At 46.9% G+C, this 27,544-nt stretch overlaps 1 protein-coding gene across 1 annotated transcript in view; it reads right to left on the bottom strand.

Annotated features, from left to right (window-relative positions):
• Positions 1-12,990: 12,990 nt before the first annotated feature.
• The window catches only part of SLC35D1 (solute carrier family 35 member D1), a 31,506-nt gene continuing 16,952 nt past the window's right edge, over positions 12,991-27,544 (bottom strand). Inside the window, exons 9-12 of the mRNA XM_063939138.1 lie at positions 18,641-18,708; positions 18,041-18,119; positions 15,585-15,667; positions 12,991-14,695 (exon numbers count right to left, since the gene is read on the bottom strand). Coding sequence (XP_063795208.1) covers positions 14,587-14,695; positions 15,585-15,667; positions 18,041-18,119; positions 18,641-18,708 — 339 coding nt within the window. The 3' untranslated portion in view covers positions 12,991-14,586. The remainder of the gene's footprint in view (positions 14,696-15,584; positions 15,668-18,040; positions 18,120-18,640; positions 18,709-27,544) is intronic.

Here is a 27,544-nt window from a genome sequence, read left to right as displayed (position 1 = left end):
GGGTTGATGTAGGCAGAGGCAGTGGGGTAAGTGCAGGGGGCACCAGGATACTAAATAGAGTTGTTTTTTTTATTTATGTTGGCCAGTTTGCAGGAGCTCCTAGGGAGTGCTTCCTCTCCCATTGCCAGCCAGGCCACGCCCCAGTGCGGGTGATTTTCAATTGGGAGAGTCGTCTTCTCGGGTCTCCTTTAACAGGAGCTCTAGCAGTGGCACAACTTCTCCCTTCTACGTCCAGGCCACGTCCCTCAGGGTCAGGGTTATTATTCAAGTCTGTTTGTGGTCCCGAAGCCGGATGGCTCAGTCAGACCAATATTGAACTTAAAGGGGCTCAATCAGTACGTGACTTACTACAGATTCAAGATGGAGTCTCTACGTTCGGTGATTGCGGGTTTAGAGGCAAAGGAATTTATGATTGCGCTAGACCTCAAGGATGCGTACTTACACATTCCAATTTGGCAGCCTCATCAGAAATTCTTACGGTTTGCAATACGCCAGAACCATTACCAGTTTCAGGCTCTACCGTTTGGTCTGTCATCAGCGCCACGGGTATTCACCAAAGTGATGTCTGTGATGATAGCTCACCTCAGATCCCTGGGAGTGACAATAGTTCCGTATTTAGACGATCTGCTCATCAAAGCTCCGTCTCAACAGATACTTCTCCAACATGCGCTGCTAACATACAATGTACTGGTTCACCACGGTTGGATTGTCAACTTCAAGAAATCACATCTAATTCCGTCTCAACGCCTTCAGTTCCTAGGTATGATTCTCGATACGGTCAATCAAAGAATTTACCTACCACAGCAGAAAGTACAAATGCTACGCCATCTAGTACAATTAGTGCTCAAGCCACGCACAGTGTCGGTACACTTGTGCATTCGCCTCTTAGGCACAATGGTGGCAGCTTTCGAGGCGCTTCAGTTCGGAAGATTTCACTCTCGTCCATTTCAGCTGAATGTGCTTGCCCAGTGGTCGGGCTCGCATCTGCAGATTCACCACAGGGTGAGGTTGTCACCAACAGCAAGAGTATCTCTGCTCTGGTGGCTCAAGGAACACAATTTAACCGCAGGAAGACGGTTCGGAGGTTGGAATTGGATAATTCTAACTACGGACGCCAGTCTCAGAGGTTGGGGAGCGGTAATTCAAAATTGTCAGCTCCAGGGTCTCTGGGCGGATCACGAGAAATTGCTTTCTATAAATGTTCTAGAACTCCGCGCAATTTACAATGCGCTACGACAAGCAGTGCACGTGCTTCGCTCTCAGCCTGTCCAAGTGCAGTCGGACAATGCGACGGCGGTCGCATACATCAACAAACAAGGAGGAACGAGAAGCCGCATGGCAATGCGGGAAGTAGCTCGAATCCTCAATTGGGCGGAATGCCACCAGGTGATATTGTCGGCAGTGTTCATTCCGGGAGTGGACAACTGGGAAGCGGATTATCTCAGTCGTCGGGATTTTCATCCAGGCGAATGGGCATTAAATCCAGAAGTGTTTCGCATGTTGGTTCAGCGATGGGGTTATCCTCAGGTGGACCTGATGGCGTCTCGACACAATCACCAGACATTCCAGTATGTGTCCAGAACAAGAGATCCACAGGCAGTGGCGGTGGATGCTCTCACGGTCGAGTGGCCGTACAGTCTTGTGTATCTGTTTCCACCGTTTCCGTTGCTCCCTCTGGTGCTAAAACGAATCAAAAGAGAGACGGTCACAGTCATACTAGTGGCGCCTCATTGGCCTCGGAGAGCTTGGTACTCGGATCTCCGAGGATTACTCGCAGACGATCCTTGGCCGCTCCCGCTACGTCCAGACCTGTTACAACAGGGTCCATTCCTTTACCCCGATTTAGCGCGGCTGCGTTTGACGGGGTGGCTGTTGAGATCGCCCTCTTAAGAAGAGAGGGCATTCCAGATTCAGTTATACCAACCATGTTACGAGCTAGGAAGCCAGTTACGGCAGCTCATTATTACAGAATATGGCGTGCCTATATAGGTTGGTGTGAAGCTCGGAAATTTCCGACATCAGCTTTCAAGTTATGCCGCCTCTTGTTGTTTCTACAAACAGGGTTAGATGGAGGACTGCGTTTATCTACACTAAAGGTGCAGGTGTCTGCGTTGTCAATTTACTTTCAAAGACGATTGGCTCTATTGCCGTCTATACGCACTTTTCTCCAAGGTGTCCTCAGAGTTCAGCCTCCATTCATTCCACCTACAGCGCCATGGGACTTGAATCTGGTTTTAGAGTTCTTACAGTCTTCATATTTTGAACCCTTACAGCAAGTGGATATAAAGTTTCTCACTTGGAAAACAATTTTTCTTCTAGCCTTAGCTTCGGCAAGGCGCGTTTCGGATTTGGGTGCATTGTCATGCAAGGCACCGTATTTGGTGTTTCATGATGACAGAGCGGAACTTCGTACGAATCCTGCCTTCTTACCAAAGGTAGTGTCATCTTTTCACATCAATCAACCAATAGTAGTTCCTGTGTTGACGGCACATTCTGGAACTCTGGATGTGGTACGCGCATTACGCGTTTATGTATCCCGAACGTCTTCAGTTCGTAAAACGGATACGTTGTTTGTTCTCTATGATGCTGCCAAGATGGGTTGGCCAGCGTCTAAACAAACTTTGTCCAGATGGATAAAACTGACCATACGTCAGGCTTACCTTCATGCTAGGTTACAACCGCCTACGTCAGTAACCGCTCATTCCACACGTTCTGTGGGAACTTCATGGGCAGCTGGTCGTGGGGCTTCTGCGACGCAGCTTTGCCGTGCGGCTACATGGTCTTCAGTGCACACGTTTGTGCGCTTTTACAAGTTTGATACGTTTGCGGCATCAGCATCTAGCTTTGGCCGCCTAGTGTTACAAGTGCCAAACAGCTCTCCCGCCCACGGGGGAAGCTTTGGTACGTCCCAAGAGTACTCCAGTGACCCCTAGTGGATGATAAAGAAAATAGGATTTTGGTACTTACCAGGTAAATCCTTTTCTTTGAATCCATAGGGGGCACTGGACGCCCACCCAGAGCAGTTTTACCTAGTTGTGGTTAGTTCTGAGGATCTTATGGTAACACACTTTCACCGACTGGTTCAAATTACAAGTGCTGGTTAGGGTGTCAACTGTTTAGTTGTCAGTAACGTTATGTGTTAACTTCGTTATTGTCAGTTATGTTATATGTAATACTCCATTGTCAACCTCTCTATAGTTCCTGTTCGGCTCAGTAAAAAACACAGAGGTACTCGGGGATATGGAAGGGTGGAGTGTTCTAAATTTAAATATTCAGTGCTGTTCCTACGGAAGCCCGCCCATATCCCAAGAGTACTCCAGTGCCCCCTATGGATTCAAAGAAAAGGATTTACCTGGTAAGTACCAAAATCCTATTTTCAGTGAGACCTGCTGGCAACAGGCTCACTGCAGCGAGGGACTAAGGGGAGAAGAAGCGAACTCGCCTGCTTGCAGACGGATTGGGCTTCTTAGGCTACTGGACACCATTAGCTCCAGAGGGATCGACCGCAGGCCCAGCCTTGATGTTCGGTCCCGGAGCCGCGCCGCCGTCCCCCTTACAGAGCCAGAAGCAAGAAGATGGTCTGGAAAATCGGCGGCATGAAGACATCAGTCTTCACCAAGGTAGCGCACTGCAGCTGTGCGCCATTGCTCCTCTCACACACTTCACACTCCGGTCACTGAGGGTGCAGGGCGCTGGGGGGGGCGCCCTGAGGCAGCAATAAAAACACCTTGGCTGGCAAAAATACCTCAATATATAGCCCCAGGGGCTATATATGAGGTAAATACCCCTGCCAGATTCCATAAAAAAGCGGGAGAATAGGCCGCGGAAAAGGGGCGGAGCTATCTCCCTCAGCACACTGGCGCCATTTTTCCCTCACAGCTCCGCTGGAAGGAAGCTCCCTAGCTCTCCCCTGCAGTCTACACTACAGAAAAGGGTTAAAAAAAGAGAGGGGGGGGGTACTAAATTTAGGCGCAGTATACATTATATAGAAACAGCAGCTATAGGGGACATAACTCAGTTAGTCCCTGCATTATATAGCGCTCTGGTGTGTGCTGGCATACTCTCACTCTGTCCCCCCAAAGGGCTTTTGTGGGTCCTGTCCTCGTTTAGAGCATTCCCTGTGTTTGCGGTGTGTCGGTACAGCTGTGTCGACATGTTGAATGAGGAGGCTTATATGGTGACGGAGCAGAGGCCGATATATGTGATGTCGCCCCCTGTGGGGCCGACACCAGAGTGGATGGATAGGTGAAAGGTATTAACCGACAGTGTCAACTCCTTACATAAAAGGGTGGATGACGTAACAACTGTGGGACAGCCGGCTTCTCAGCCCGCGCCTGCCCAGCCGTCTCAAAGGCCATCAGGGGCTCAAAAACGCCCACTCTCTCAGATGGCAGACACAGATGTCGACACGGAGTCTGACTCCAGTGTCAACAAGGTTGAGACATATACACAATCCATTAGGAACATCCGTGACTTGATCCCGGCAAATAATAAATGTGTTATACATTTCTGACATTAACCCAAGCACCTCTAAAAATGGGTTTTAGGTTGGGGAGAATAAACAGGCAGTGTTTTGTTCCCCCATCAGATGAATAAATGAAGTGTGTGAAAAGCGTGGGTTCCCCCATTAAGAAACTGGTAATTTTTAAAAAGTTACTGATGGCGTACCCTTTCCCGCCAGGAGGATAAGTTACGCTGGGAGATATCCCCTAGGGTGGATAAGGCGCTCACACGGTTGTCAAAAAAGGTGGCACTGCCATTTTAGGAACGGCCACTTTGAAGGTACCTGTTGATAAAAAGCAGGAGGCTATCCTGAAGTCTGTATTTACACACTCAGGTACTAGACTGAGACCTGCAGATCGTGCTGCTGCAGCGTGGTCGGTGACCCTGTCAAGCATACTAGTTTGCTAATATGAGAACATATTAAAGACGTCGTCTTATATATGAGGGATGCACAGAGGGATATTTTGCCGGCTGGCATCCAAAATGAATGTAATGTCCATTCTGTCAGGAGGGTATTAGAGACCTGTCACTGGACAGGTGATGCTGACTTAAAAGGCGCATAGAGATTCTGCCTTATAAGGGTGAGGAATGATTTGGGGATGGTCTCTGGGACCTCGTATCCACAGCAACTGCTGGGAAGAAATATTTTTACCTCAGGTTTCCTCACAGACTAAGAAAGCACTGTATTATCAGGTACAGTCCTTTCGGCTTCAGAAAAGCAAGCGAGTCAAATGGCGCTTCCTTTCTGTACAGAGACAAGGGAAGAGGGAAAAAGCTGCACCAGTCAGCCTGTTCCCAGAATCAAAATTCTTCCCCCGCTTCCTGTGAGTCCACAGCATGACGCGGGGGCTCCACAGGTGTAGCCAGGTACGGTGGGGGGCCGTCTCAAAAATTTCAGCAATTAGTGGGCTCGCTCACAGGTGGATCCCTGTTTCTTTCAAATAGTATTTCAGGGGTACAAGCTGGAATTCGAGATGTCTCCCCCCCGCCGTTTCCTCAAATATGCCTTGCCGACAACTCCCTCAGGCAGGGAGGCTGTGCTAGAGGCAATTAATAAGCGGTATTCCCAGCAGGTAATACTCAAGGTGCCCCTACTTCAACGGGGGTTACTATTCCACACGGTTTGGGATACCGAAACCGCATGGTTCGGTGTGACCCATTTTATATTTAAAATCCTTGAACACATACATAAAAAAATTCAAGTTCAAGATGGAATCGCTCAGGGCGGTTATTGCAAGCCTGGACGAGGGGGATTACATGGTATCCCGGGACATCAAGGATGCTTACCTGCTGGTCCACATTTACCATCCTCGCCAGGAGTACCTCAGATTTGTGGTACAGGTTTGCCATTACCAAGTCCAGACACGGCCGTTTGGACTGTACATGGCACCGAGGGTGTTTACCAAGGTAATGGCCGAAATAATGATACTCCTTCGAAAAAAGGGAGTTTTTAACTATCCCGTACTTGGACGATCTCCTAATAAAGGCACGGTCCAAGGAACAGTTGTTGGTGGGAGTAGCACTATCTCAGGAAGTGCTGCGCCAGCACGGCTGGATTCTGAATATCCCAAAGTCACAGCTGGTTCCGACTACACATCTACTGTTCCTGGGTATGATTCTGGACACAGTCCAGAAAAAAGTGTTTCTCCCGGAGGAGAAAGCCAGGGAGTTGTCTTCTCGAGTCAAGAGACCTCCTGAAACCAAAACAGGTATCGGTGCATCACTGCACGCGGGTCCTGGGAAAGATGGTAGCTTCTTACGAGGCAATTCCATTCGGCAGGTTCCATGCCAGAACCTTTCAGTGGGACCTGTTGGACAAGTGGTCCGGATCGCATATTCAGATGCATCGTTTAATAACCCTGTCTCCAAGAACCAGGGTGTCTCTTCTGTGGTGGCTGCACAGTGCTCATCTTCTGGAGGGCCGCAGATTCGGCATACAGGACTGGGTCCTGGTGACCACGGATGCCAGCCTTCGAGGCTGGGGGACAGTCACAAGGGGAAGAAACTTCCAAGGACTATGGTCAAGTCAGGAGACTTCCCTTCACATAAATATTCTGGAACTAAGGGCCATGTACAATGCCTTAAGTCAAGCAAAATCCCTGCTCCTACACCAGCCGGTGCTGATCCAGTCAGACAACATCACGGCAGTCGCCCATGTGAATCGACAGGGCAGCACAAGAAGCAGGATGACAATGGCAGAAGCCACAAGAATTCTCCGATGGGCGGAAAATCATCTACTAGCACTGTCAGCAGTGTTCATTCCGGGAGTGGACAACTGGGAAGCAGACTTTCTCAGCAGGCACGACCTCCACCCGGGAGAGTGGGGACTTCATCCAGAAGTCTTCCAAATGATTGTAAATCAGTGGGATTGTCCACAGGTGGACATGATGGCGTCCCGCCTAAACAAAAAACTAGAGAGGTATTGCGCCAGGTCAAGAGACCCTCAGGCAATAGTTGGGGACGCTCTAGTGACACCAGAGGTGTATCAGTCAGTTTATGTGTTTCCTCCTCTGCCTCTCATACCAAAGGTATTGAGAATAATAAGAAGGCGAGGAGTAAACACAATTCTCGTGGTTCCGGATTGGCCAAGACGAGCGTGGTACCCGGAACTTCAAGAGATGATCTCAGAGGACCCGTGGCCTCTGCCGCTCAGACAAGACCTGCTACAGCAAGGGCCCTGTCTTTTCCAAGACTTACCGCGGCTGCGTTTGACGGCATGGCGGTTGAACGCCGGATCCTAAAGGAAAAGGACATTCCGGAAGAAGTCATTCCTACGCTTATTAAAGCCAGGAAAGAGGTTACAGCAAATCATTATCACCGCATATGGCGGAAATATGTTGCATGGTGTGAGGCCGAAAGGGCCCCAACAGAGGAATTTCAACTAGGTCGATTTCTGCATTTCCTGCAAGCAGGAGTGAATATGGGCCTAAAATTAGGTTCCATTAAGGTACAGATCTCGGCTCTGTCGATTTTCTTTCAAAAAGAACTAGGGAGTGCTGCATATTCAGCCCCCATTTGTGCCTCCTGTGGCACCTTGGGATCTCAACGTGGTGTTGAGTTTCTTAAAATCACATTGGTTTGAGCCACTAAAGACCGTGAATCTGAAATATCTCACGTGGAAAGTGGTCATGTTATTGGCTTCGGCCAGGCGAGTATCGGAATTGGCGGCTTTATCATGTAAAAGCCCTTATCTGATTTTCCATATGGATAGGGCAGAATTGAGGACTCGTCCCCAGTTTCTCCCTAAGGTGGTATCAGCGTTTCACCTGAACCAGCCTATTGTGGTGCCTACGGCTACTAAGGACTTGGAGGACGTTGTCAGGGCCCTGAAAATATATGTTTCCAGGACAGCTGGAGTCAGAAAATCTGACTCGCTGTTTAGTTTATATGCACCCAACAAGCTGGGTGCTCCTGCTTCTAAGCAGACTATTGCTCGCTGGATTTGTAATACAATTCAGCTTGCACATTCTGTGGCAGGCCTGCCACAGCCAAAATCTGTTAATGCCCATTCCACAAGGAAGGTGGGCTCATCTTGGGCGGCTGCCCGAGGGGTCTCGGCTTTACAACTTTGCCGAGCTGCTACTTGGTCAGGGGCAAACACGTTTGCAAAATTCTACAAATTTGATACCCTGGCTGAGGAGGACCTGGAGTTCTCTCATTCGGTGCTGCAGAGTCATCCGCACTCTCCCGCCCGTTTGGGAGCTTTGGTATAATCCCCATGGTCCTTTCGGAGTTCCCAGCATCCACTAGGACTTCAGAGAAAATAAGAATTTACTCACCGGTAATTCTATTTCTCGTAGTCCGTAGTGGATGCTGGGCGCCCATCCCAAGTGCGGATTGTATGCAATACTTGTACATAGTTATTGTTAACTAAATCGGGTTATTGTTGAGCCATCTGTTGAGAGGCTCAGTTGTTTCATACTGTTAACTGGGTTTAGATCACGAGTTGTACGGTGTGATTGGTGTGGCTGGTATGAGTCTTACCCGGGATTCAAAATCCTTCCTTATTGTGTACGCTCGTCCGGGCACAGTATTCTAACGGAGGCTTGGAGGAGGGTCATAGTGGGAGGAGCCAGTGCACACCAGGTAGTCATAAATCTTTGTATAGTGCCCAGCCTCCTTCGGAGCCCGCTATTCCCCATGGTCCTTTCGGAGTTCCCAGCATCCACTACGGACTACGAGAAATAGAATTACCGGTGAGTAAATTCTTATTTTTCTATGCCAAAAACGATTTCCGTCTAAATACCCTTTTCCGAAGGTTATAACAGTCCCAGTTGCAACGTTGCTTAAAGAACCGTCAGAGAGTAAGCTGGAGGCCATGCTAAACAGCAGCAGGAGTGTTGCTTGGACCTGTTTTATTTGGCGTTTGGGTTACCAAGGCTGTAATTGCATGTGGCGATACAACTCAAGGTAGGCCTCCAACAAGAGCTTTTCTCAGACCAGCTTCTACTTCGAACCGATCACATTTGCGAATCGGCAGTGTATTTGGCTGCGGCATCTATGGATGTTGGACAAGTCAATTGTTGGACTTCAACCTCTATTAATGCGGCCCATCGGACACTTTGGATGCGATCTTGACAGGTCAAAACTAGGAATAAAGGCGTTCCCTTATACTGGCGATATGTTATTTGTCCCTGAATTGAACAAGTGGAGGCTACTGGAAGAAACTTTGTGTTCCTCCCATTGCCCACACCAGTTCCTAAAAGGAAGTACACTCGACCAGCGTTCAGAACCTTTCAAGCTCAGTGCTTTTGAGACCGTGCTCGAGAAACAACTGTACACAGTAGACGTGGTTTTCAACAAACCTCTAACCCCCGTCAACAAAACAGATCCAAAGGCAAAATCAGCTGACAAACGAGTGGCGTGATGGCCTTCCAGCCCATTTCCGTTCTTCAGTTGTGTGAGCACACCTTCAAGCGTGTTCACTAGGTGTGGTTTACGACGTCCACAGATGGGTGGATCAACATTTTAGGATGCAAGAACATAAAGTTCGATTGCCTACCACCAATGTGGTTCTGCAGACCGCTATTCCGTTTCTCATTGATTTGGCAGTTTGATTCGGATATCAGATCACCAACTCACAGTTACTATTCCAATCTTTTTATAGTACCAAAGCCGGACGGCTCGGTCACACTGATATTGAACCTAAAGGGATTCAATCGGTACGTCACTTACTACTGATTCAAGATGGAATCCCTGCGGTCAGTGATTGCGGGTTTAGAGCCACAGGAATTCATGTTTTGCTGAATCTCAGGTATGCGTACTTACACATTACCCTTTGGCCACCGCATCAGGCGTACTTAAGGTTTGTAGTACAACAAACCCATTATCAAATTCAGTCATTACCATTTGCCTTCTCAGCAGCGCCTCGGGTATTTACAAAGGTGATGTCTGTGCTGATTACTCATCTCAGAAGTGATTATAGTTCCGTACTTAGACGACCTTCTCATCAAGGATTCGTCTCAACCAATACTACTTCAAAATGCCTGACGTACAAGTACTAGGTCAGCACGGTTGGATTGTCAACTTCATAGAATCAAGCCTTGTCCCGTCTCAACAGTTTCAATGTCTAGGAATGTTTCTGGATACGGTAGATCAACGAATTTACATGACAGAAGAGAAAGCAAAGTACAGTAAGTACTCGAACCACAGACAGGCTCGGTGCACTTGTGCATTCAACTGCTAGGAAAGATGGTAGCGTCTTTCAAAGCACTCCAGTGCGGAAGATTTCACTCACTTCCTTATCAGCTAGATCTTCTTGCATAGCGTTCAGGATCTCATCTCCAAATTCATCAAATGGTGCGTTTGTATCCAAGTGCCAGAGTTTCACTACCCTGGTGGCTTCAAAACGAAAATCCCACTGAAAAAAAAAAAGGTTTGGAGTCTGGAATTGGACAATTCTGCCGATGGATAAAAGTCTCAGATGTTGGGGAGCAGTGGTTCCATAGACTTCAGGGTCTATGGTAAGACCAAGACAGATTACCGTCAATAAATGTACTGGAACTCGGGGCAATTTACAACAGGCAGGGCACATGCTCCAGTCTCAAGACTGTCCAGGTTCAGTCCGACAACGCAACGGCAGTCGCATACATCTACAAACAAGGGCCGCATGGCCATGCGAGAACTTATTCGAATCCTGAATTGGGCCGAGCATTACCAAGTGATATTATAGTCAGTGTTCATTCCGCGAGTGGACAACTGGGAAGCAGATTGTCTCAGTTGTCCGGATTTTCATCCAGGAGAATGGGCCTTACATCCAGGAAGTGTTCCAGATGTTAATCCAGCGGTGGGGTTACCCACAAGTGAATCTAATGGCATCTCGCCAAAATCAGTCACCTCAGTATGTGTCCAGAACAGGAGATCCAACCAAAGGCAGTGGATGCTTTCACAATAGCAGGGCTGTACAGCCTTGTGTATCCGTTTCCACCATTTCTGCTGTTTCCTCAGTTGCTAAAGTGGATCAAAAGAGAGTTCACAACAGTCTAGTGGCGCCTCCTTGGAGATCGTGGTTCTCAGATCTCCGGTCTACTCACACACGATCCGTGGCCGTTTCTGCTACGTCCAGACCTTTTACAACGGGGTCTGTTCCTTTACCCCGATTTAGCGCGGCTGCGTTTGACGGGGTGGCTGTTGAAACTGCTCTCAAGACGGGAGGGCATTCAGGAGTCTGTTATACCAACCATGCTACGTGCTAGGAAGCCAGTTACAGCAGCTCATTACCACAGGATTTGGCGGGCTTAAATTGGTTGGTGTGAACCTTGAAAGTATCAGACATCGTTTACGTTATCCCGTCTTGTGCCATTTTTCAGACGGGGTTGGATGGAGGACTACGTTTAGCGACACCAAAGGTCCACGTCTCTGCCTTGTCAATTTACTTTCAAAGGCGTTTGGCTCTTTTGCCAACAGTTCACACTCTACTGCATAGTTCTGCAAACTCGGTCCTCAGTACCCCACACGGTGCTTGTTTTGCAGGTCTCCTCACAGAATCACAAGCAAAATAATTAACTCCACCTGCGGACCTTTTAAAATGTGAGTAATTAATACACCTGTGCACCTGCTAAGTTACCTGCAAAACATGCACTGTGTGGGGTAATGAGGACCAAGTTTGCAGACCTTAGCTCTACTGTAAGGTGTCCTTAGGAGAACAGTGTTTCTCCTAGCCTTAGCAAGGCGTGTTTCAGAGTTAGGTGCGTTGTCATGCAAACCACATTATCTGGTATTTCATGATGACAGAGGGGAACTTCGGACAAATCCCGCTTTTCTACCAAAGGTAGTATCTTCTTTTCACATCAATCAACCAATCGTAGTTCTTGTTTTTTCAGAAGATTCAGGAACTCCAGCTACTTTGGATGTGGTACGCGCACTCCGCGTTCATGTGGCCCGAACATCTACAGTACGTAAAAGAGATACATTGTTTGTTCTCTATGATGCAGTCAAGATAGGTTGGCCAGCTTCCAAACAGACCTTGGCTAGATGGATTAAGCTGACCATTCGTCAAGCTTACTTTCATGCTAGTCTACACCTTTTCAGCATATTCCACGCATTCTGTGGGAACGTCATGGGCAACAGGTCGTGGAGTTTCTATGACGCAGCTTTGCCGTGCGGCTACATGGTAATCGGTGCAGACGTTTGTGCGCTTTTACAAGTTTGATTCGTTTGCGACATCAGCATCTAGCTTTGGCCGTCTAGTGTTACAGGTGCCAACCAGCTCTACCGCCCAAGGGGGAAACTTTGGTACGTCACAAGAGTACTCCAGTGACCCCTAGTGGATGAATAGGATTTTGGTCCTTACCAGGTAAATCCTTTTCTTTGAATCCACAGGGGGCACTGGACGCCCACCCAGAGCAGTTTCACCTGGCTTGTGGTAAGTTCAGTATATCTTATGGTAACACATTAAATCACCGACAAGGTTAAATGTTAAGGTGATTGTTATATATTGTCGTGTCAACTTTCTAGATGTCAGTAATGTTATATGTAATTATTCATTGTTCATCGCTCTTTTTTTGACTCTGTATAAAAATGTTAAAAAAAAAGGTATATTGGGAGTATGGAGGGTTACTATTTTAAATATTTAAATGTACCTATCCCTGCCAACGTCCGTCCAGATCCCCAAGAGTGCTCCAGTGCCCCTGTGGATTCAAAGAAAAGGATTTATCTGGTAAGTACCAAAATCCTATTTTTATGCTCAGAGGTTTCCAAACGCTGTCCTCAAGGCACCCTTATAGTTCAGGTTTTAAGGATATCCAGGTTTGAGCACAGGTGATTAATTAGTACCTCAATTTGATTTAACCATCTGTGCTCAATGGATATCCTTAAAACCTGGACTGTTAGAGCACCTTGAGGACAAAAGATTTGGTAACCAGTGGCTTACGTTTTGTATTTTATATGAGGAGATTTAGGTTACCTCTTACCAACCTCACGTTCCTTGTTTGAGGTCATAAATAGATGGTATTTAGAGTTCCCAGCAAATCACAAGACACAATGAAATCTATATATATAATTTTTTTTAATGTCAAATGATTTGATCTTACTTAAAATAGATACAAATGGCAGAATCATTGAATACTAAACAGAGAATAAGGCTTTCTGTACTTCACGGTTTGGTGCAGCTGTAGCCCACCGTAACATAAGACAATGCGGGAGAGGCTAGCGCCAGGTGACGTTGCTGTCTTACAACTTAATGACCCATTTGTAACAGACTACTGTGCCTAGTATGTACACGGCAGTTTTCACATAGAACTGTGAATTCATCGGGCCAAGGTATTACAAGACTGCCCCCTTGTGGGTGCTAAATGAACAGCAAAGACCCCAATAAAACATTTTGCCTTAAAATGGACCTATCACCTGCGACATTTACATTAGCAGTTAACTCTGGACTGCCAACACACTGAGGTATGAGGTGTAAAGTGCCTCAGGGCAGTAGTGCTTAGTAAACATAGGTTGCAGTTGTGTTCAGCCTATAACACATCTGCTACTGTACACAATTCAGATCTACCTTAATGATCAGCTGTACCACTTAAGATGGAATAAGTTTGCAGACTGGAAATGACTATATTGTAGTTGTACCTAGAACATAATGTTATCTGTCCACCACCTTATAACTGAACCCAAGGATGACGGATAAGCACAATTTACTTAAAGTCAGCAAAAATTATGACTATCAATAGGCATTTAGTTCACAACACCCCCAAGCCAAAAGTTTTTGCTACTCTGTGGCACTGTGATTCAAGAAAGTTTGGGACCTACTGCCCTAGCAGATCAGCTTGCACAGATTTGTGGACAACAGCACCACCACAGCTGCTGGTTGCAAACGGTACTGCAGCCCAGCCCTTTAACTGAAATGATATTCGGAAGAGTTTAATACATGGGTCTTCAACCTGCGGCCCTCCAGCTGCTGTGGAACTACACATCCCAGCATGCCCTGCCTCATTTTTATCATACCTTAATAGCAAAACTGTGGCAGGGCATGCTGGGATGTGTAGTTTCACAGCAGCTGAAGGGCCACAGGTTGAAGACCCATGGTTTAATAGCTACATGTTCGTTTCGTACCAGGAACATTGATACCTCCCCAATTAAATCCTTGTGACGAGATCAAGTTATCTAGTCTTGGGCCGATGTTTAAGATACGTAACGGATTTCTCTGCTACATCTTGGATAAAACCACATAACATTGCTAAATTTCCGTAAAACGCTACTTTAAGATTGTCTTTCACTAAAATCACAGCTGAGTGGGTCCAATTTGGATCACACATGATCACATTTGCTTCCCCGAAATGCCAATAACAACTTCGGCAGCTGCTGCACAATAAACATCTTTACACATGGTTAAAAAATAATAAAAAAGTACCTCCGCTGAGGCGCAGAGTCCTTGCGTCAGCATCAAATGTAGTGAACGAGTGAAGTTACAAAAATACTTATTTGACGGCTCCAGAATTAAATAGTTTTTTTGCTAAAAACAGTTCGGTTCTAAAAAATATATATAAAAAAGGCATTATGTCAATTAAACAATTGTGCAAATTAGCAATAGCTGTGCGCCCGCGTTTTAGGCACAGCGCTGACGGCGGAAGTGGCCAGTACCGGCGCTTAAACTGCGCTTTTCCCCTTGATGTCCAGTTTGCCAATAGATTCCGACGGTTTGTTTGTCTGTTCTTCGGTGAAGGTTATATAGGAATAAACCAAACTGCCAGCAATACTAAGGGTAAAAAAAATAGAATAAAATACAATTATACCTCTTTAAACTACACCTAAAAAGAATAAAATACAATTATACCTCTAATTAAACTACAACTAGGTCAGCGGTATATTTTGGATGTAGTCGTTTTATCAACAATGGAAATTTTAGGATTTAGCCTTAAAATTTAATAAAAACAGCGGTCATTTAATCTGTCAACATACGGTATGTGTTGACGTGGTGTCTACACATGACTGTCGACATAGAACCCTTATATTTAGCAAAATGCTCTAGCAAAATTAAGCGTTTGGATTTTTTTTTTTTTATTAGATATATCTAACATTGCTCACATCACAAACTGTTATTTTCGTACATTTGAAGCACTGTGTGAGCGTACTTCCAGAATAAGTACCGTACTACAGTGATGTACTGTATATATAACTACATCTATACAACTTGCATTATAGGACAGCACGGATGGTGTAATGGTTAACATTACTGCCTCACGGCACTGAGGTCATGGGTTCCATTCCCACCATGGCCCCAACTGTGTGGAGTTTGTATATTCTCCCCGTACTTGCATGGGTTTCCTCCGGGTACTCCGGTTTCCTCCCACAATCAAAAAATATACTGGTAGGTTAATTGGATCCCAACAAAATTAACCATAGCATGAATGTGTGTACGTGTGGTAGGGAATATAGATTGTAAGCTCCACTGGGACAGGGACCGATGTGAATGGCCAAATATTCTCTGTAAAGCGCTGCGGAATATGTGTGCGCTATATAAATAATAATAGAGCAGCAGGAGTATACACACTGGTTTCTGATACATACAGCCAATCTTTAGGCCATGCGCTAAATTGCGGTGTCCTATTTGTATGAAAACATTGCACAAGAACCCACTCCCGTACCTGATATTTAATCCTAAGAAGTTCGTCCATGAAAATATGTAGTCTCCACCGAAGAACATTCCAATGTAGGTTATTAGGATATTCTGGAGTAAAGGTTAAAAAAAAAAAAAAAATATATATATATATATATATATATATATATATATATATATATATATATATATATATATATATATATATATATATATATATATATATATATATATATAGAAATAAAATTATTTGTTAGTCGCACAAACCATTTACAAGATTGTAGTAATCTTTGGTGTTGTTCGTATACAGAAGCCGCATTCACAGAGGGAGAAGCAGACATGGTGGCTTTCTGTATGCCCCAATGACATATACATAGAAAGTATTCACCCCCTTTGGCACTTGTTACATATTATTCGGATCTGGAGTCACTGCTGTAACCTTAGGGAATGTCCGCAAGTGACGGAGAGATGAAGCTCTATACAACGGATTGCAGAGAAGGATTGTGCAGCTACACTGGTAATTGTGACAATCTCACAACGAGCATTAGGTTTTAAATGCTCACTAGCTAATACGGGGCAAGTTATATTTAACCCTTAAAGATCCAAAAAGTAGACTAAGCAGCGACGAGCAGGACATATAGATAAGGTTATCTGCTCAGCCAGAGTCCGTACCAAATGCATTGAATTATTGGTGGCGCTATATACGCAGACATATTTTAAATATGAGAATCTATCCAGAATCTCGCTTCCCAAAATAAAGAACACATTAAGAATATATAAACACAAATGTATAGCGTTCACAAACTAATATGTACAAGTGCAACGTTTTTAGTTATAATGAGATGTTATAGCTTAGCTGGCCCCGGTAGTCACCTTTGACCCATAATCTCCTTACAGTATATCCTGCCAAATCTGTACAAATGGGCATTTAGCACGTGGACCGGTCACATATAGGGGCCTGATGCTGTAGTCAGAATATGGCCACATACAAATGCATCGTTATCATCTGCCAACTGCATTGAGGGACGGAGTCTGTCGCCAATAATCACGCACACAGTCTGGTGTGTCCCACGGTGGGCACGCAGCGTCGCAGGACGGATTGAGATGCACGGTCTCAGAAATGTATTGGGCGGTGACTATTCAGATTCACGGGTGTGCACCGTCTCACAGGCGGGTTATGGGAGTGTTGGAGAACTGGCTTAAATCACTTACACTGGCGCAGCAGATAGTGGGTGTCCCAGTCCTGCACATTTTGACGCACGGCTGTACAACACGAAAGGGCTTATAATTATTTAAAGTCACAGGCCCAACATTACGCACATGCGGACTTCATGTCAGACACAGTAGTATTTGATTGATTTCAATATGACCCTTCTTTGGTATCGGTTTTTGGGGCCACACACACACCAAAGTATCGTGCTAATTTGCATTTATCGCCAACACTAGCGGTGTGTGTGGGGGGGGATTGGCGGAAATAACTACTGGGGGCGGTCACAGTGATGAAGAGCTGGGAAAGGGACAGCACTCCAGGAACTAGCAGGTGATGAGCTCAGAGAGCAGGGAAAGGGACAGCACTCGGGGAACTAGCAGGTGATGAGCTCAGAGAGCAGGGAAAAGGACAGCACTCGGGGAACTAGCAGGTGATGAGAGCAGGGAAAGGGACAGCACTCGGGGAACTAGTAGGTGATGAAGCTCAGGCAGCAGGGAAAGGGACAGCACTCCAGTAACTAGCAAGTGAAGAGCTCACAGAGCAGGGAAAGGGACAGCACTCGGGGAACTAGTAGGTGATGAGCTTAGAGAGCAGGGAAAGGGTCAGCACTTCAGGAACTAGCAGGTGATGAGCTCAGAGAGCAGGGAAAAGGTCAGCACTCCAGGAACTAGCAGGTGATGAAGCTCAGAGAGCAGGGAAAGGGATGGCACTCCAGGAACTAGCAGGTGATGAAGCTCAGGCATCAGGGAAAGGGACGGCACTCCAGGAACTAGCAAGTGAAGAGCTCACAGAGCAGGGAAAGGGACTGCACTCCGGGGACTAGCAGGTAATGAACTCAAGAGCAGGGAAAGGGACAGCACTCAGGGAACTAGTAGGTGATGAGCTCAGAGAGCAGGGAAAGGGACAGCACTCCAGGAACTAGCAGGTGATGAGCTCAGAGAGCAGGGAAAGGGACAGCATTCCGGGATCTAGCAGTTGATGAGCTCAGAGAGCAGGGAAAGGGATGGCACTCCAGGAACTAGCAAGTGAAGAGCTTACAGAGCAGGGAATAGGACAGCATTCCAGGAACTAGCAGGTGATAAAGCTCAGGCAGCAGGGGAAGGGACAGCACTCCAGGAACTAGTAGGTGATGAGCTCAGAGAGCAGGGAAAGGGATGGCGCTCCAAGAACTAGCAGATGCGTGGCTCCTGTAATGGTAAAAAGTCACACAGCAATGGCGGCGGCCGCAGTGATGTATACAAAGCGCAACAAAAGATATACAGATGGGAAGTTACCTTAATGCAGCCAACTATTGTAGTCGTCAGGGCAGAATTATAATGGGTGCAAAGGACTGTGGAATACATAAGGACGAATCTGGAAAATAAGACAAAATGCAGCTTAATGGATGGTGCTGGTAAGAAGAGTGACACCAGGGAGACAGACACAGGTCCACCTACAGAGAAGACCCTGGCAGACCACTAAACGTGGACAAATCAATAGAACCACAGGGGATATAGCAAATGCAAAGTGCTGGCAATACCAGTAACAGAATTATTAACCAGAACAGTTCCTGGGGTGGGACAGAGTTGCCCTGCTACACGCACCATGGTCTGTAAAGATCAGCATTTACCAACACACCCAATCTACAAAACGGTTCTTCCTTTGTTATGGAGAGAAATGACTGCAGTTACTTCTCAGAGGCCACTAGGTGGCGCTATGTGGATTACCACTATATGAGCAATACAACTACAATTCCTATTTAACTATAGCCATTGCTAGATGCACGCAAACGCCACCCTGACAGACTGCACCTTATATAGCACAGGATGTCACCTCTTCATCAGTGTGAGATATGCATATTTATACATCTATAATTAGGCATTATAAGAACATACCCCATAATACAGGACAGTGTAAACTCAAAGATGAAGAACATGTCGTTCCAGCCTTCAAACGCCACGGCCTGCAGGGATATACACAGAGAGGCATTAGAAATAACAGAAAATAACAATCACACAAACCCCACAGGGCTCGTACACATACATAGAGATCTGTTTTTTTGTGGCAGCTGCTGACAAACAAAAAATAAGATTTTACTTACCGATAATTCTATTTCTCGTAGTCCGTAGTGGATGCTGGGGACTCCGTAAGGACCATGGGGAATAGCGGCTCCGCAGGAGACTGGGCACAAAAGTAAAGCTTTAGGACTACCTGGTGTGCACTGGCTCCTCCCCCTATGACCCTCCTCCAAGCCTCAGTTAGGATACTGTGCCCGGACGAGCGTACACAATAAGGAAGGATATTGAATCCCGGGTAAGACTCATACCAGCCACACCAATCACACTGTACAACCTGTGATCTGAACCCAGTTAACAGCATGATAACAGAGGAGCCTCTGAAAAGATGGCTCACAACAATAATAACCCGATTTTTGTAACAATAACTATGTACAAGTATTGCAGACAATCCGCACTTGGGATGGGCGCCCAGCATCCACTACGGACTACGAGAAATAGATTTATCGGTAAGTAAATTCTTATTTTCTCTGACGTCCTAAGTGGATGCTGGGGACTCCGTAAGGACCATGGGGATTATACCAAAGCTCCCAAACGGGCGGGAGAGTGCGGATGACTCTGCAGCACCGAATGAGAGAACTCCAGGTCCTCCTCAGCCAGGGTATCAAATTTGTAGAATTTAGCAAACGTGTTTGCCCCTGACCAAGTAGCTGCTCGGCAAAGTTGTAAAGCCGAGACCCCTCGGGCAGCCGCCCAAGATGAGCCCACCTTCCTTGTGGAATGGGCTTTTACAGATTTTGGCTGTGGCAGGCCTGCCACAGAATGTGCAAGCTGAATTGTACTACAAATCCAACGAGCAATAGTCTGCTTAGAAGCAGGAGCACCCAGCTTGTTGGGTGCATACAGGATAAACAGCGAGTCAGATTTTCTGACTCCAGCCGTCCTGGAAACATATTTTCAGGGCCCTGACTACGTCCAGCAACTTGGAGTCCTCCAAGTCCCTAGTAGCCGCAGGTACCACAATAGGCTGGTTCAAGTGAAACGCTGAAACCACCTTAGGGAGAAATTGAGGACGAGTCCTCAATTCTGCCCTGTCCGTATGAAAAATTAGGTAAGGGCTTTTATAGGATAAAGCCGCCAATTCTGAGACGCGCCTGGCTGAAGCCAGGGCCAACAGCATTACCACTTTCCATGTGAGATATTTTAAGTCCACAGTGGTGAGTGGTTCAAACCAATGTGATTTTAGGAACCCCAAAACTACATTGAGATCCCAAGGTGCCACTGGAGGCACAAAAGGAGGCTGTATATGCAGTACCCCCTTGACAAACGTCTGAACTTCAGGAACTGAAGCCAGTTCTTTCTGGAAAAAAATCGACAGGGCCAAAATTTGAACCTTAATGGACCCTAATTTTAGGCCCATAGACAGTCCTGTTTGCAGGAAATGCAGGAAACGACCCAGTTGAAATTCCTCTGTAGGGGCCTTCCTGGCCTCGCACCACGCAACATATTTACGCCAAATACAGTGATAATGCTGTACGGTTACATCCTTCCTGGCTTTGATCAGGGTAGGGATGACTTCATCCGGAATTCCTTTTTCCCTCAGGATCCGGCGTTCAACCGCCATGCCGTCAAACGCAGCCGCGGTAAGTCTTGGAACAGACAGGGTCCCTGCTGGAGCAGGTCCCTTCTTAGAGGTAGAGGCCACGGGTCCTCTGTGAGCATCTCTTGAAGTTCCGGGTACCAAGTCCTTCTTGGCCAATCCGGAGCCACGAGTATAGTCCTTACTCCTCTCCTTCTTATGATTCTCAGTACCTTGGGTATGAGAGGCAGAGGAGGGAACACATACACTGACTGGTACACCCACGGTGTTACCAGAGCGTCCACAGCTATTGCCTGAGGGTCCCTTGACCTGGCGCAATACCTGTCTAGTTTTTTTGTTGAGGCGGGACGCCATCATTCCCAACGGTTCACAATCATGTGGAAGACTTCTGGGTGGAGTCCCCACTCTCCCGGGTGGAGGTCGTGTCTGCTGAGGAAGTCTGCTTCCCAGTTGTCCACTCCCGGAATGAACACTGCTGACAGTGCTATCACATGATTTTCCGCCCAGCGAAGAATCCTTGCAGCTTCTGCCATTGCCCTCCTGCTTCTTGTGCCGCCCTGTCTGTTTACGTGGGCGACTGCCGTGATGTTGTCTGACTGGATCAGCACCGGCTGACCTTGAAGCAGAGGTCTTGCTAGGCTTAGAGCATTGTAGATGGCCCTTAGCTCCAGGATATTTATGTGAAGTGATGTCTCCAGGCTTGACCACAAGCCCTGGAAATTTCTTCCCTGTGTGACTGCTCCCCAGCCTCTCAGGCTGGCATCCGTGGTCACCAGGACCCAGTCCTGAATGCCGAATCTGCGGCCCTCTAGAAGATGAGCACTCTGCAACCACCACAGGAGAGACACCCTTGTCCTTGGTGACAAGATTATCCGCTGATGCATCTGAAGATGCGACCCGGACCATTTGTCTAGCAGATCCCACTGGAAGGTTCTTGCGTTGAATCTGCCGAATGGGATTGCTTCGTAAGAAGCCACCATCTTTCCCAGGACCCTTGTGCATTGATGCACTGAGACTTGGCCTGGTTTTAGGAGATTTCTGACTAGTTCGGATAACTCCCTGGCTTTCTCCTCCGGGAGAAACACCTTTTTCTGGACTGTGTCCAGGATCATCCCTAGCAATAGAAGTCGTGTCGTCGGGATCAGCTGCGATTTTGGAATATTGAGAATCCAACCGTGCTGGCGCAGCACTATCTGAGATAGTGCTACCCCGACTTCCAACTGTTCCCTGGATCTTGCCCTTATCAGGAGATCGTCCAAGTAAGGGATAACTAAAACTCCCTTTCTTCGAAGGAGTATCATCATTTCGGCCATTACCTTGGTAAAGACCCGGGTGCCGTGGACAATCCAAACGGCAGCGTCTGAAACTGATAGGGACAGTTCTGTACCACAAACCTGAGGTACCCTTGGTGAGAAGGGTAGATTGGGACATGTAGGTAAGCATCTTTGATGTCCAGAGACACCATATAGTCCCCTTCTTCCAGGTTTGCAATCACTGCTCTGAGTGACTCCATCTTGAATTTGAACCTTTGTATGTAAGTGTTCAAGGATTTTAGATTTAAAATTGGTCTCACCGAGCCGTCCGGCTTCGGTACCACAATAGTGTGGAATAGTACCCCTTTCCCTGTTGTAGGAGGGGTACCTTGATTATCACCTGCTGGGAATACAGCTTGTGAATGGCTTCCAATACTGCCTCCCTGTCTGAGGGAGACGTCGGTAAAGCAGACTTTAGAAAACGGCGAGGGGGAGACGTCTCGAATTCCAATTTGTACCCCTGAGATACCACCTGAAGGATCCAGGGGTCCACTTGCGAGTGGGCCCACTGCGCACTGAACTTCTTGAGACGGGCCCCCACCGTGCCTGAGTCCGCTTGTAAAGCCCCAGCGTCATGCTGAGGACTTTGCGGAGGCGGGAGAGGGCTTTTGTTCCTGGGAACTGGCTGTTTGCTGCAGCCTTTTTCCTCTCCCTCTGCCACGGGGCAGAAATGAGGCGCCTTTTGCCCGCTTGCCCTTATGGGGCCGAAAGGACTGTGCCTGATAATACGGCGTCTTCTTAGGTTGAGAAGCTACCTGGGGTAAAAATGTGGATTTTCCAGCAGTTGCCGTGGCTACCAGGTCTGATAGACCTACCCCAAATAACTCCTCCCCCTTATAAGGCAATACTTCCATGTGCCTTTTAGAATCCGCATCACCTGACCACTGCCGCGTCCATAAACCTCTTCTTGCAGAAATGGACAGCGCGCTAACTCTTGATGCCAGTCGGCAAATATCCCTCTGTGCATCACGCATATATAGAAATGCATCCTTCAAATGCTCTATAGTTAGTAATATACTGTCCCTATCTAGGGTATCAATATTTTCAGTCAGGGAATCCGACCACGCCACGCCCGCACTGCACATCCAGGCTAAGGCGATTGCTGGTCGCAGTATAACACCCGTGTGAGTGTATATACATTTTAGGATATTCTCCAGCTTTCTATCGGCAGGTTCCTTTAGGGCGGCCGTATCAGGAGAGGGTAGTGCTACCTGTTTAGACAAGCGTGTGAGCGCTTTATCCACCATAGGGGGTGTTTCCCAACGTGCCCTATCCTCTGGCGGGAAAGGGTAGGATGCCAATAACCTTTTAGGAATTATCAGTTTTTTATCGGGGGAAACCCACGCCTCATCACACACTTCATTTAATTCCTCGGATACAGGAAAAACTACAGGCAGTTTTTTCTCACCAAACATAATACCCTTTTTAGTGGTACTTATATTATCAGAGATATGCAATACATTTTTCATTGCTTCAATCATGTAACGTGTGGCCCTACTGGAAGTCACGTTTGTCTCCTCATCATCGACACTGGAGTCAGTATCCGTGTCTGTGTCTGCCATTTGAGGTAACGGGCGTTTTAAAGCCCCTGATGGCGTTTGAGACCCCTGGACCGGCACAAGCTGAGTAGCCGGCTGTCTCATGTCGTCAACTGTCTTTCGTAAAGAGCTGACACTGTCACGCAATTCCTTCCATAAGCTCATCCACTCAGGTGTCGACTCCCTAGGGGGCGACAACTCTATAATAGGCAATAGCTCCGCCTCCATCTCATTTTCCTCCTCAAACATGTCGACACAATCGTACCGACACACCGCACACACACAGGGAATGCTCTGATAGAGGACAGGACCCCACAAGCCCTTTGGGGAGACAGTATGCCAGCACACACCAGAGCGCTATATATAGACAGGAATACCACTATAAAAATGTGCTTTTCCCTTTATAGCTGCTGTTAATATTAAAACTGCGCCAAATTAGTGCCCCCCTCTCTTTTTTACCCTTTTCTGTAGTGCAGGACTGCAGGGGAGAGTCAGGGAGACGTCCTTCCAGCGGAGCTGTGATGGAAAATGGCGCCCGTGTGCTGAGGAGATAGGCTCCGCCCCCTTCTCGGCGGCCTTTTCTCCCGCTTTTTGGTGAGTTCTGGCAGGGGTTAAAATACATCCATATAGCCCTGGGGGTTATATGTGGTGTATTTTTACCAGCCAAGGTGTTTACATTGCTGCTCAGGGCGCCCCCCCCCTAGCGCCCTGCACCCTCAGTGACCGAAGTGTGCCTGAGTAACAATGGCGCACAGCTGCAGTGCTGTGCGCTACCTTGTTGAAGACTGATGTCTTCCGCCGCAGATTTTTCCGGACCTCTTCTTGCTTCTGGCTCTGTAAGGGGGCCGGCGGCGCGGCTCTGGGACCGAGCTCCGAGGCTGGGCCTGTGTTCGGTCCCTCTGGAGCTAATGGTGTCCAGTAGCCTAAGAAGCCCAAGCTGGCTGCAAGCAGGCAGGTTCGCTTCTTCTCCCCTTAGTCCCTCGATGCAGTGAGCCTGTTGCCAGCAGGTCTCACTGAAAATAAAAAACCTAAAACTAAACTTTCACTAAGAAGCTCAGGAGAGCCCCTAGTGTGCACCCTTCTCGGCCGGGCACAAAAATCTAACTGAGGCTTGGAGGAGGGTCATAGGGGGAGGAGCCAGTGCACACCAGGTAGTCCTAAAGCTTTACTTTTGTGCCCAGTCTCCTGCGGAGCCGCTATTCCCCATGGTCCTTACGGAGTTCCCAGCATCCACTAGGACGTCAGAGAAATGTACAGTTGTGCTCATAAGTTTACATACCCTAGCAGAATTTGTGATTTTCTGGCCATTTGTCAGAGAATATGAATGATAACTCACAAACTTTTCTTTCACTCATGGTTAGTGGTTGGGTGAAGCCATTTATTGTCAAACACCTGTGTTTACTCTCTTTAAATCATAATGACAACAGAAACTACCCAAATGACCCCGATACCCCAGTTCTTAATACCGTGTATTGCCCCCTTTAACATCAATGACAGCTTGAAGTCTTTTGTGGTAGTTGTGGATGAGGCTCTTTATTTTCTCAGATGGTAAAGCTGCCCATTCTTCTTGGCAAAAAGCCTCCAGTTCCTGTAAATTCTTGGGCTGTCTTGCATGAACTGCACGTTTGAGATCTCCCCAGAGTGGCTCAATGATATTGAGGTCAGGAGACTGAGATGGACACTCCAGAACCTTCACTTTATTCTGCTGTAGCCAATGACAGATCGACTTGGCCTTGTGTTTTGGATCATTGTCATGTTGGAACGTTCAAGTACGTCCCATGTGCAGCTTCCGGGCTGATGAGTGCAAATTTTCCTCCAGTATTTTCTGATAACATGCTGCATTCATCTTGCCATCAATTTTGCCCATGTTTCCAGTGCCTTTGTAGCTCACACATCCACAAAACATCAGCGATCCACCTCCGTGTTTCACAGTAGGAATGGTGTACCTTTCATCATAGGCCTTGTTGACTCCTCTCCAAATGTAACGTTTATGGTTGTGGCCAAAAAGTTAAATTTTGGTCTCATGACTCCAAATGACTTTGTTCCAGAAGTTTTGAGGCTTGTCTCTGTGCTGTTTGGAGTATTGTAAGCGGGATGCTTTGTGGCATTTGCGTAGTAATGGCTTTCTTCTGGCGACTCGACCATGCAGCCCATTTTTCTTCAAATGCCTCCTTATTGTGCATCTTGAAACAACCACACCAATTTTTTTTCAGAGAGTCCTGTATTTCAGCTGAAGTTATTTGTGGATTTTTCTTTGCATCCCGAACAATTTTCCTAGCAGTTGTGGCTGAAATCTTTGTTGGTCTACCCGACCGTGATTTGGTTTCCACAGAATGCCTCATTTTCCACTTCTTAATTAGAGTTTGAACACTGCTGATTGGCATTCTCAGTTGCTTGGTTATCTTTTTATATCCCTTTCCTGTTTTATACAGTTCAATTACCTTTTCCCGCAGATCCTTTGACAATTCTTTTGCTTTCCCCATGACTCAGAATCCAGACACGTCAGTGCAGCACTGGATGAAGGATGCAAGAGTCTTTCAGGAGTCCAGAAACTCACTGACCTTTTATACACACACACTGATTACAAGCAAACAGATCACAGCTGAGGATGGTTACCTTTAGTAGCCATTCAAACCCGTTTGTGTCAACTTGTGTGCATGTTATCAGGCCAAAATCTCCAGGGTATGTAAACTTTTGATCAGGATCATTTGGGTAGTTTCTGTTGTCATTATGATTTAAAAAGAGTAAACACAGTTGTTTGACAATAAATGGCTTCACCCAACCATCTAACCATGAGTGAAAGAAAAATTTGTGAGTTATCATTCATATTCTCTGACAAATGGCCAGAAAAAAACCAATTCTGCTAGGGTATGTAAACTTATGAGCACAACTGTATGTAATAAAACTGGTCCCATCTAGAAATGTATACAAGTTTACAAAAAACACTTGCGGAATACAGGCCATCTATTACTTATACTGGGTGTGTGCCAGTACATGTGCACTGTGGGTGCAGGACCGCCGGCAACACCCGCAGGCATGGCCGGATTAACGGGGAGAAAGGGGTGGCCGTTCCGGACCCCACACAGTGTCTGCAATTGCCCGGGTCGTGCGTACTACCAGTGTAGCCCTCCTCAGCGGCTCAACTGAGTTACACACACCCCTAGCTCTCTACCTGGCACAATGTGTATCAGGGCCTTGACTTGACCTAGCACAATGTGTACCAGGGCCTTGACTTGACCTAGCACAATGTGTATCAGGGCCTTGACTTGACCTAGCACAATGTGTATCAGGGCCTTGACTTGACCTAGCACAATGTGTATCAGGGCCTTGACTTGACCTAGCACAATGTGTATCAGGGCCTTGACTTGACCTAGCACAAGGTGTATCAGGGCCTTGACTTGACCTAGCACAAGGTGTATCAGGGCCTTGACTTGACCTAGCACAAGGTGTATCAGGGCCTTGACTTGACCTAGCACAAGGTGTATCAGGGCCTTGACTTGACCTAGCACAAGGTGTATCAGGGCCTTGACTTGACCTAGAACAAGGTGTATCAGGGCCTTGACCTAGCACAATGTATATCAGGGCCTTGACCTAGCATAATGTATATCAGGGCCTTGACCTAGCATAATGTATATCAGGGCCTTGACCTGGCAAAATGTGGGCTCTACCTGGCATAATGTGTATCAGGGGCTCTACAGTGGTGTAATCGGTACTACTGTGCCGTGTAACGTGAATTGGTACTATTTTGTGGCCACACCCCTATATTTTTGGTGCGCACCTTTGGCACGTAATGTCCTTGTTTTAATTATGGTGGGAGAGAGGGCACCAATTCTTTTTCTGGCACAGGGCACCAAATCTATTATTCATCTAGTGCAGTCTCTAAAATGATAGCTAGGAACCTGATTGGCCGCTGTGAGCAACACCCCCACTTATGCTCTGTATATTATTTGATACACCTCCCCCTCGTCTGCACTTTATTCCAGTTACTTTGAGGGGCTGCGCTGGAGCTTTATCACATAATTACGTGTTGGAATAGACTTAATGACTCAAACTTTCAATTTAACAAATGAGTATTCCTAGTAATTAGTAAGCTCACCGATTCCAGGAACTATTGACTTGCAAATGAGAAAACTGCTAAGAGTCTGCTCTAAATTTATTTAATGTTTTAGTTAAAAGAAAGTAATAAGACAGACATTAAGGTCACAGTTTGTGGAACAGACGTTCTTTGTTTATCGGTGTGTGCCATAACCCCTGGCTACACTGTGTAGTCTAGGCCTGCCACCTCCCCCCCGACACAAGGCCTGCATTCTGCTATCCCTGCACAGGCACAGGT

Source organism: Pseudophryne corroboree, chromosome 9 (assembly GCF_028390025.1).
Source record: "Pseudophryne corroboree isolate aPseCor3 chromosome 9, aPseCor3.hap2, whole genome shotgun sequence".
In the NCBI taxonomy this organism is placed as follows: Eukaryota; Metazoa; Chordata; class Amphibia; order Anura; family Myobatrachidae; genus Pseudophryne; species Pseudophryne corroboree.
Note: the sequence above shows the minus strand (reverse complement) of the source record. Positions and strands in the feature narration are given on the sequence as shown.